The 11,785-nt window shown below is 50.5% G+C and overlaps 1 protein-coding gene across 1 annotated transcript in view; it reads left to right on the top strand.

Moving 5' to 3' along the window:
- ttc27 (tetratricopeptide repeat domain 27) overlaps window positions 1-11,785 on the top strand; it is a 98,172-nt gene that overhangs the window by 8,757 nt on the left and 77,630 nt on the right. The window contains 3 exon segments of the mRNA XM_061227506.1: window positions 86-226; window positions 2,330-2,432; window positions 10,989-11,153. Of these exon segments, the coding sequence (XP_061083490.1) occupies window positions 86-226; window positions 2,330-2,432; window positions 10,989-11,153 (409 nt within the window).

Here is an 11,785-nt window from a genome sequence, read left to right as displayed (position 1 = left end):
TTCGGGGTCTGACAGCTCTGTTCAGCTCCAGTGTGGGGGGGGGTGTGGTGTGAAGGTGCTAACCCTGCTCCCCCTGCTCCCCCAGCCCCAGGCTCTGACAGCAGCCCTCCTCAGCAGCCTGGTTCTGGACGGGGAGTCCGTGTACAGCCTGGTGTCAAACCCGCTCCTGCTCCTCCTGGCCCGAGTGCTGCTGGTCCGCTGTGGGGCCAAGCTGGAGAGCTTCCAGGTGAGTGTGTGCGTGTGCATGAGTGCGTTTGAGAGTGTGTGTGACTGAGTGAGTGTCTTTTCTGTGTGTGACTGCATTTGAATGCGTGTTCGTATATGTATATGTATATGTATATGTATATGTATATGTATATGTATATGCATGGGATTGTGCTCTTGTGTTTATGCACGCTGGTTTCACTCATTCTTTCTGCTCACTTAAACACTTGAAGACCCGTGGGTGTAGCCGTCTCTCCATCTCTATCATATGGAAATGTCCCCATTGAGCATAGACGGGCAGTGGTAGAAAGGTGGATAAATGAGGATAAATAAACTGCAGGTGTGGCTCCTGAATTAATCAGTTAGCCTCCCTGCATCCTCTGGGCCATGTAGAAGAGCCCTGGCCGGCTTCCCTTTTAATTACGGCTGACATTGCCTGTCCATGAGGCCTGAATGACTCAAATGGGGTGATTGTGGGGGGCATGGCTGGCAGTAGCTCCAGTGATGAAGACAGCAGGAGCGGTGTCAGAGGTGATGTCAGCATGGCACTCTGAAGGAAAGTCCTGGTCCACGGAGGCTGCTGTGGTCAGAAGTGCATTAGTCAGAGGTGCAGGGCTAAACCAGAGAGCAGATCAATTGATTGCAAATTTCAGTGGTGGGCACGAGCAGGCGGTTTAATGGAGGACGGTCTGTGGAGAACGCAGGAGCGCAGGGTACGGCAGCCAGGGTCAGAGTCCACAAACCCCTCGTTACACACGGCAACGCGCATCTGTGAGCGCTGTGGTGTGAATCTTTCCTTCACCATGTTCCTGACAAACTCACACTTGTACCCCCAGCCCTCCCACTCTCGAGCTGAGGCGTATTTCATAGACCTTAACTCAGTTGTTAGGAGCCGTAGTGCAATAAAACAAAGGGGAAATGATCAACCGTATTTTCTATTTGGAGTTTTTATATGACGGCACTCTCGTGAGGTGAGGTAGTAAATATTTTACGGGCAGCGTTGTGGGTAGGAATTAACGTTACGTAAGCACACGTAGTAACTCCCGCCTCCCGGAATATCTCGATTCGATAAGATCATGACCGAGGAGCTCCTGTTCTGCCCAGTAATGCCACCCCGCCGTTTTGCGGACGGGGGAATTTAAAGCGTTTTGAATATTAAAAAGCGCTGGACGGACGGGGGAATTGAGCGCGTGGCCCCATTCAGCAGAGTTTAATTCGTGGGCTTGTAGCGGAGATTAGTTCCTCTCTCCAGGGCCGAGCGGGGCCCCCTCTTCCGGCATCTTGCTCTTTAATATGCAAATGCGGCACGAGGAGTTAATTGTTGGCACCTTTCTCCACGAGTTTCGTCCGGGCGGGGGTTGTAGAATGATGGGCAGATTGGCAACCCCCTCCATTCTGCCCCCCCCCCCCCCAACAAGGCATAAAAAATCTGTCGCTTTTTTCTAATTTCTTTTATCCGCTGAGGCATTTGTTCATGGAATATTGATTTTGGGGTACCCCTTACAATTAATGCCCCATCCTGCCGTTGTGAATTGGGATCCACCCCCCCCCCACACACACACCCCCACACTCACTCCCCCCCTTAAGTGAAAAAGAAATCCTGAGATATTCGTTTTGACGTGCAAATTGAATTTTCACGTGCTTCAGTAGCTTTTAAAATGCCAGGAGTGTGGTGGGTGGGTGGGGGGGGCAGCTGTCCAATGGCTGAAGGCTGTTACTGCCACTGCCACTTTGGGTTTCGTGTTTACTGGAAAAGAGAGGGGTCGGCTATTTTTACTGCTGGGTCAGCATTAGCAGTTGTTGGGGTTGGGGGGAGGTTGCTGTGCCTCGGAGGAGTTGTTGGTGAGACCTGTGTTATCTCTCTCTCTCCCTCTCCCTCTCTGTCTCTCTATCTCTCCCTCTCTATCTCTATCTCTCTATCTCTATCTCTCTCACTCTCTCTCTTTCTCTCTCACTCTCACTCTCTTTCTCTATCTCTCGCACACTCTCACTCGCTCTCTCTCTCACTCTCTCACGCTCTCTCTCTCTCTCTCTCTCTCTCTCTCACTCTCACTCTCACTCTCACTCTCACTCTCACTCTCACTCTCACTCTCACTCTCACTCTCACTCTCTCTCTCTCTCTCAGCTGCTCCCCTGGTGGACCCTCCGGTACGTCAGCATGCACCAGCAGGTGCTGGAGGAGCGCTCCCCGGAGTTGCTGACCCTGGCACTGAGCTGCAAGGAGAAAGGTAGGAGTCACCTCCGCTCTCCGTCACCGTGGATACAGGTCGGCTCGGCCACTCTGCCCTCTCCCAAGGTCCAGAACTTCCTGTCGAGAAACAGGAAGAATTGGAACGGGCGAGAGAGAAAGACGTGACAAAGGTCGCGGATTTGACCGCCTATGTTTCGGCTCGCAATGAGTATGTGGGTAGTGCTCTACGGACTACACCACTGACACACCAAAGAGCATTATATTTTCACTGGGCCCACGACTATCTATCCTTGAGCTTCTCCGCATTGTTTGTCTTGTTTGTCTCTTTATAATTTATAATTTAGCCATCCACATAAGCACCATGTTTCATTTGGATCATATATTTTTCATGAGGCAAGTGAGACAGTCCAAGTGTGCCTTCTACTCCTTGGCAGCAGGGGTAGCGATTATGTGATTGGTGGTGTTGTTGTGATTTCATTTCACCCAGCCTCTCATTTTCTTGAATAAAAAGTTATCCAGGGCTGCCTTTTCAAGACGTAATACGACATAAGCAACAGTAAGCCCCGATTGTCTTCAGTTCTGTTTAACAAGTGTGACTGGTTATCACCTTCAAACTTTAAGACGTCCTTTGGTGGGAGGTAATTTAACCAGAGTTTAACCGGTAATTTAATCTTCAGAGGTAGTGATGTCATTGCCAATTGATCAGTGGATGGTGGGTGCTTATAGATGGGTCTGTGTTCGTGTGCGTGAGTGTGTGAGAGACCGAGAGTAGTGGGGAGATGGGAGTGTGATGAGTTATGGTAAGCATGGCAGTGCTGCAGTGGCATGCTGAATAAATGCACAGGGCTCCTGTAAATTGGATTTCTCACTCATTCGAACTGGAGCCAGGGATAACTGCCTCGGTACCAGGCCAGGGATAACTGCTCCATTACCAGGCCAGGGATAACTGCTCCATTACCAGGCCAGGGATAACTGCTCCATTACCAGGCCAGGGATAACTGCCCCAGTACCTGGCCAGGGATAACTGCTTTATTACCAGGCCAGGGATAACTGCCCCAGTACCTGGCCAGGGATAACTGCCTCGGTACCAGGCCAGGGAAAACCGCTCTAGTCCCAGGCCCAGGATAACTTCTCCATTACCAGGCCAGGGATAACTGCCTCAGCACCAGGCTCATCAGTATGTTTAGTAAGCCGTGAGGAATAGCCAGCGCTGGGTAACGCAGGCGGAGCTGCAGGCCGGTTCGGTCTCGGTCAGTCTCTCTGACGCATCGGGGCAGACCTGCCAGGCCTCTGACGGGCCCTCGAGGTGCGCTCACGTGTCATAACGCTGCTGTGGGAGGTGCACCTTTTTGCGGTCGTGTCTTCGAAAGCATTGACCAATCTGTACGCTTTGAGGCCTTCTGGGCATTGCTTCCGTCCTGCTGTGGAAATCTGCTGTGTTCAGTTGACTGCTGGCAAGATGTACGAGTTCTACTGAGAAGCTCTGCCCCCCCCCCCTTTGGCATCCACATTCGGAGGGTTCGGTGAAAGCGCCTCTCTCCCCTTAATCAGTTTAGGAAACTGTGGCACGCAGCACTCGGAAATAGAATAGCATTTCTCAGCTTTCCGGCTTATGTCAGATTTGACGTATCCTCTGCGCTTGAGTTCCCTTCTCTGAGGATGACATCCATCTGCCTGATCACAAACCTTTCTCTCGGAAACGCATTTATGCTCGCAGAACTGCTGCGAGAGGCTCCGTTGACTTTTAACCCAAGCAGAAACCGGTGCCAAGTCAATATTTTCCACCGATAGCCCAATCAATCATTCAGCCGATGAATCGAAGGAGTTTTTGTTCAATTAATGAGAATGCAGCATTTCCTTTGTTTTAGAGACTATGGGCTTGAAACCTACTTCCGTTGTGCCTGTGAATGCATTGTGCAGATAACTATCCTAGACCCAGGAGGTTATAGTGAAAAGTCTTGTTGTTATTAAATGTTATACTGATGTTATTACATAAAACTACATACAATAGTAATCCAATTTTATAGACCTATTATACATGAATAAAGAAGGTTTAAAAATATATACTTGTTCATGAAATTTCCAGTCTAGGTTTTCGTGGTGGAGATTCTTTTCTGTTTGAGAGTGCCTCAAGATTTAAACTCACCGTTTGTATGCTGCAGGTCATCGAACTAAAAGCACAATTTAGCTCTCCTTGGGTGAAAGCAATGTGTGTTCTGGTCTCAGGCATAGCACAATGAAAATGCTTTTTAAAACGGGTATCGGCCACCCTTCAAGGGCAGCATGACCGCATTTCTGGGATAGTCAGACTGCTCTTCTGAGGAAGATAATGCCCTGTTCTTGTTTCCAATCTTGGTGAGACTCAACCCTTTAAAGACTCTTCAGTGGCGTGCTGTTGCGAAAGCAAAATGAGCCCGAATGCAAGACCATTTTAAGGCAGACTTTTGTGAATTATCTTTGATGTTACAAGATTAGCTTTCAGTGTTCAAGATGAAGCAAACTAGGCGACTGTAGCGAATTGAACAGGCAAACCAAATCCATTTGTATTGGTTATTTTATATGTTACGCTGTATGTCTATAGACTCTCTGTTGTAGATAACCGTATAACCGTGTTGTAGACCAATGAAGCAAGCTCAATTAGGCATTGCTCTGGTTGAGGCTGTTTTGTGTGTCATTCTCCAGTGGCTCTGGCGGTTATTGTCCAAACGAGGTAGGAACCTCCCAACACACCGTGTAATTAGTCTTGTTTCATTCATTCCTGAGATCTTGCGTTTGCAGTCGCTCCATATTTAAGGATTGCCAACCGATTTGCCCAATTGGCTCCTGGTTGAGCGAAAGAGGCCGCAACACTGGTTATTTCCGCGACAGAGACCTGTTCATCCCGCTCACTGGAAGTAGCTCCACCGTGTTGTTTACCTTGGGCGCAGGAGGGTACGTGACCCTTACGTTTTGCATTCTCCGCCTGCTTGCTTGCTTGACGTCGGTTGCCGCTGCAGCACCCCGTGTATCACGAGAGTGCGATGACGGCTGGGAGACATCGCGGCCGCGGAACGAGCGTCCGGGGCAGGGAAGCAGGGCCCTGTAGCCTGGGTTAATCAGTCATCTCTGGGCGGGGGGGGGGCTGTGGCCAGCCCCAGGGCAGAGGGAGCCGGGATGATGATGATGTGGCGGTGGTGGGAGTCGCAGATCGAGCGGGTGAAGCTCGGAGCACGGTGACATATAGCCCTGTTTTCTCCCCTCCGCTTCTCATCGATTCGGTTAATGAGATAATTAAAGCGCCGGGCTGCGGGTGTGAGCCGGGGTGCGGGGCGGGGTGGGGGGAGGCTGTGTGGAAATCTCTCTCCCTGCTCTGGTGCCCGGCTCTGTGGAGAGGGCGGATTCCGGGATTCTGGAAAGAAATTGGAGTGCAATGCATGGTGTGCAGCTGCTCCGCATGCGCAGGAGGTATAAAAGCCGTCAGAAACCTCCGTGTTTCAGACCGTAGGGCAACCCCACCTGTCTCCATCGCTGCAGTGGAGCATTTCCCATTACTTTTGGCCTGTCTGCATTTTGGGTGTAAATTCCTGAACTGCTGCCAGCCTTCCCTCCGACAAAGACCCGCTTTTGAAATTGCTCAACATCGGCGAACTATTCCATGTTAATGATTTTTAATTTATCGTTCCACTGTTAAACACTATCATATTTCTGAAGCCGGGTTCTATATATCTTACTCAACACGGTGATACAAGTTGTCACTTGGGCAGATTTTTCCAGGATGGAACTAGGGGATCATTTGATGTCTTGTATTTCGTCAAATGCACAATAGACCATTAGAAAAATGTACCAGGTGTGTACCTCACCTTTGACCTCTGTTCCTTGTTAAGTATTAGTTGAGCTGACTTCATCATGTAAGTCACCAAGGCCTTGGCTTCAAGCCATAGGCAACCAAGCCTGTCTGGCACTTTAATATGTGACCTGGAGCATGCTGGGATATTAACTGGGATTGCTCATCTGACTCAGGAACCTCAGTTGTGTGGAAACATCTACTTGCTAGATACTTTATCCGAGCACTCCCTCTTTTTTGGCCGCGGCCAGAATGTAATGTTCAATTGCATTGCTCCCCTTGCCCCGCTCCACTGATCTACTTTAGCCCAGTTCTATATCTGAAATATTAATCCGTGAAAAATTGTAGCAGATCAAGGCTATGCTGCCCCACTGCAAATGGGTGAAATTACAGTAACCCGCTTGCTTCCACAACTCTGTCAGAGGTGGGAGTGAAATCGCGCTGGAATATCAATGCTGTGGGCGAAAAAAAAACTGACGTTCCATAGACGTTCTCACTTGTAAATTGCATGCCACACTTTCTCTGGCTTTTAATCGCGTATCAGAACAAACGCCTTGAGTGAATGCGTCACTCCAGAGCCCCCATAAGGAACTGACTCACTGTAGCATTTCACCTCGAGACGCTCTGCAGGTGTCTGTCCTAACCCCCCCCCCCCCCCCCCCCCCGTTTCTGACCTCCATGTTGCGTTTATAGCACCGAGAGCGTTCATTTGCACGGCACTGCTGACGGCCGTAGACGCAGAGAGGATGAGCAGGCAGTGGCACAGAGGTCATTTTTTTAAAAAGCACCGTGGCTGTGAATGCCAGTCAGACAGGTCTGTCCTGTGGAGATCTGTAATCTACAGAACGCTGTGTTCGGTTTTTTTTTTTTGTTTGTTTGCTTTTTCGTGAGATTTTTGCACAGCGAGGCGGAGACCTACCCATCTGTCACGGCAGGTTGGCGTCGGCCCGCAGACACGAGCGGCACCGGTGTTTTTGTCCCGGTGTCGCAGGAACGCTTGTGTCCAGGGCGGGGCTCTGCTGACATCAGCAGAGTGGCAGGATGGAGTCCTGTGAACCTGTGACCTGCAGCAGCTGCCCACTCTGTCTGTGCACACCTACAGCCAGAGCTGCCTCACCAACACTCGGATAAACCAACTCTGTCTGTCTGTGCACATCTACAGCCAGAGCTGCCTCACCAACACTCAGATAAACCCACTCTGTCTGTCTGTGCACACCTACAACCAGAGCTGCCTCACCAACACTCGGATAAACCAACTCTGTCTGTCTGTGCACATCTACAGCCAGAGCTGCCTCACCAACACTCGGATAAACCCACTCTGTCTGTCTGTGCACACCTACAGCCAGAGCTGCCTCACCAACACTCAGATAAACCCACTCTGTCTGTCTGTGCACACCTACAGCCAGAGCTGCCTCACCAACACTCAGATAAACCCACTCTGTCTGTCTGTGCACACCTACAGCCAGAGCTGCCACACCAACACTCAGATACAACCAGGAGGATGGTGGGGCAGGAGATATCGGAAACAACATACACACACCAAAAAAAAAATGGGTCACAGGACATGTTAAGAACAGAAAGAAAATACTTTCACACTTAATGCTCCAAAAAACAAATAACAGCGCCTCATTTACCATGCTAGCGGTTGGCGTCTCAACCACACAGGGCTTCATCAGAGCCAGTGAAGCGGGGAACAGGTGCCTTTGGCCGTGGTGCCGAAATGTCACGCTCCTCCCCACGTAAATGTCACAGGGTGTGAGCGCGTCTCCTCCGTGTTTCTCACCTCTGATTATTCACAGAGAGAGTGCCAAACCGTGTCCGCGCGCGGTGAGCGGTGGGGCGGAGGGATCGGTGCGCTGAGGTCCCCTGGGTCCCGCTGCTGTTCGGCGGCCTAGCCTCGCTCCCTCACTTACCGCTGGCCTTTGGGATGTGCTCTAAAGAAAACGGTCAACCGACCGTTTTAAGGCCACGAACACGGGAAATGTGTTTGGTGTCAACCTTCCAGTTTGCCACCTCGGGATGTGACCACGTCAGCCCTTTGTTTATGAAAGAAGAAGAAGAAGAAACTCCTTGATTGTGACCTTGAATGTGCTAATCCTTCCTGTTCCCTGTTGAGGGAACAGAATGAACAGCCGCCGCCAGACGAGAACCCGCCAAGGTGCCTAGAACGAGCTGGGCCGTTGAAGCGTTTAGCTGCGGCGTAGCTAGAATAGCACCAGGGAGAGCAGGAGGCTCACCTCACCGACAGGCAAACAGGCAGCGTTAACCCACCGAACGCTCTTTACACCCCTCCTCTGTTAGGGGGGTGTGGAGGATGGGCTGGTGGGGGGGTTTGGGGGTGTGTTGAAGGAGCGGACCCTCATCTCTGCATTGTGATTGTCTATTGATGTGCTTTTCTTTGTGTGGCTCTGTGGAGCCACATGAAAGAGGGGAAAAGAAAAAGTGCAGCGTGAATACTAAACCTTGGCGAGCGTTTCTCATTACGAGCGTTTCTCATTACGACTGTTTCTCATTACGGGCGTTTCATTACGGGCGTTTCTCATTACGAGCGTTCCTCATTGTGAGCGTATCTCATTAGGAGCGTTCCTCATTAGGAGCGTTCCTCATTACGAGCGTTCCTCATTACGAGCGTTCCTCATTACGAGCGTTTCTCATTGTTTCTCATTACGAGCGTTTCTCATTACGAGCGGTTCTCATTGTTTCTCATTACGAGCGTTTGTCATTACGAGCGTTTCTCTTTGTTTCTCATTGTTTCTCATTGGAGCGTTTCTCATTACGAGCGTTCCTCATTGTGAGCGTATCTCATTAGGAGCGTTCCTCATTAGGAGCGTTCCTCATTACGAGCGTTTCTCATTACGAGCGTTCCTCATTACGAGCGTTTCTCATTGTTTCTCATTACGAGCGTTTCTCATTGTTTCTCATTGTTTCTCATTACGAGCGTTTCTCATTACGAGCGTTTCTCATTACGAGCGTTTCTCATTGTTTCTCATTGGAGCGTTTCTCATTACGAGCGTTCTCATTGGAGCGTTTCTCATTACGGGTGAGCGTCTCGCTGTGCGGCTGCTTCCGTAACGCAGCGCCCACGCCACGTGACTCGCTCCTGCATCGCGGCTCTGATGCTATTAAAACCATTAAGATTGGTTTCAGGGGGGAAGGGGACTTCCACAGCTCCCAGATTAGACTCCTAACGCGGGATCCTGTGTAATGGACGCCCCCCGTCTGTACTCAAACCAGACGGAGGGTTTGCAAAAGTACATTGAATCCTTTTATTTATTCATGCATTTGAATTTTTTTTCTTTTGATTCTGAGCACTGCAGTATTCTCAGAGATTGCTGGCCTGGCAGAGGCATTCCTGCCAGTGATTTGGACTCAGGCTGAGACTGAAGCTCCACTCCACTAACTCCACTACATTAAAACAAAAAAAGCTGAGATGCACGTTTTAGTTTTTTTTATGGCAGACCAAATGGACCCATGCTAACCTACAGCGTCTTCAGCTGAGAAAGAGCACTGGTCTGGGAGACGCAAGGCGTAAAGGCTCGTGGGATTCTGCGTTTCCGGCCGATCCGACGCACTCCGAAATGCATCCCTGTTGCTGGGTAACTGTTGTGCGTTCCCCCAGCCTGTGCTGGACAGTGTTGCGGTGACTCCTGTGTGCGGGTAAGGCTGGTGTTATGTCACAGGTCAGAGGTGTGTAGCCCCGGTCCTGGAGAGCCGCAGGGTCCGCTGGGTTTAGTTACACTCCGCTTAATTGATCAGAGGAAGCTGCTGCTGATCGCAGTGTTAATTCACCTCTCCTGACTCCCGGGCTCTGATCACTCGACCGTGAGAGTGACGGACAGCTCTGTGTGTGGATGCCCACTCACCGATGGGCCTAATTTGGACTTCTTTTTCGCTTTTTATTTTATTTTTTTATTTTTTTCTCGTTATGTAACAAATCCCCGACCCCCCATGATATCACTCCGCTGAAGGTGACAAACGGAACCCAGTAAATATACCCCCCGCCACCCCCACCCCGAGGCGGTCAGCTCGTAAAAACCAAATTGCGAGCGCACGCTCACCACCTAAATTACACACGTGTCGGTGTCGGCGCGGAAACGCGGCCTTCGCAGGAAGTAGCCAGTAATCATGTGGGACAGGCAGTGAAGGGCGTCTGAAATACGGCCTCCCAGACTGCCTTCCACACGTCACCTCAAGGCCTCCGTCGCCCGGCAACCAGCCGCACCGCCCGGGGAACATGGTGGGGCCGCGCTGTGTTGGGTCGGGAGGCTCTGTGTTGGGTCAGGAGGCGCGGTGTTGGGGTGGACGCAGAGAGGCTGGACAGGGAACAGCGGCTGCGTTTTCTGAACCTTCGAGACGGTATGGGGGGAGGCTACCCTAAAATGCAATTTGGTGCAATTCGGTGTGGTTGAAGATGCAAAGCTTTGCTGCAGCCAATTATAAGAAACCATTTTACGGTGATTAGTATGGTCATCGCCATCATGAGTAACTCCTTGAAAAACTTGAAATAAATATTAGTCGAACAAGCAATAATATGTTAAAAAAAGAAAGTTTAAAAGAAGTTTAATAACCAAGTTTAATTACTTGGAATCCCTGGAAGTATCATTGGAGCAAGACTGGGTTTGAAGAAACTTTAAAATGCATTTTTGTACTTTTTATGCAGACTTTGAAAAACCATTTAATCATAGAATGTGGCTGAATAAAGTGCGGAAAGTGTTGATGTTGGGTTGCATTAAGACGGAGACTCAGATGAGGATGTATTCTAACCTGCAGTGCTGAAGGTGGAGGCCCTGTTCGGCAGCGAGACGCACAGAAACCTGGCCGTCCAGTTCCACCTGGAGTGCGGCTACACCTGCCTGACCTACTACGAGTACCGGCCTGCCAAGGAGCACTTCCAGCAGGCCCGCGAGCTGTCCCGCCTGGAGGTGACCGTGACAGGTGTGAACACCCGCCCCCCGCCCATCCGGCCGCGCCAAACTGCCAAAACCAAGCTTGGTTTGTTAAGCTCATTTCCTGGTGACGCTGTGAGACATTGCTCACTAGCACCACTGCGGTTAGCTCCAGGATAGGTAATCCAGACTCGCTTTCAATGTATAGTCAACAGTACAATTACAGTTAAAATATGAATCAATGCCTCTGCCACTGAGGATGCTACCCCCCCCCCCCCCCTGCGGCGCCCCCCGATGGTCTCCAGGGTAACTGCGTGGACGTACGCTCCTCCGCCAAACCCGCCATCCGTAACTAATGATACCGGCCTCGTCGCCATTGGATTTAGCGTTCAGTGTTAGCCGTTATGTTTGAGCACGGATCTAAAACCGACCGAGCTGGTTTTTTTTGGAGGATTATGGGTAACGGCTCAGAGATTCCGGCTCATAGCGACTGGGTACACACACGGGCGGACTCTGCCTCATTAAAATGGGGAACATTGATGAATCGGTGAGCCCAAATGAAAACCTGAACTCCCTTATTTACAGAGGGTAAATACAGAAGAGCTGACACTGTTGCCGGGCGGAGATGCCTGTGTTCTGGATGGCGGCGCTCACATTTTATAACCGCTGGAAATGAAAGCG

Source organism: Conger conger, chromosome 18 (assembly GCF_963514075.1).
Source record: "Conger conger chromosome 18, fConCon1.1, whole genome shotgun sequence".
In the NCBI taxonomy this organism is placed as follows: domain Eukaryota; kingdom Metazoa; phylum Chordata; class Actinopteri; order Anguilliformes; family Congridae; genus Conger; species Conger conger.
This window is presented reverse-complemented; position numbering and strand designations above follow the sequence as displayed.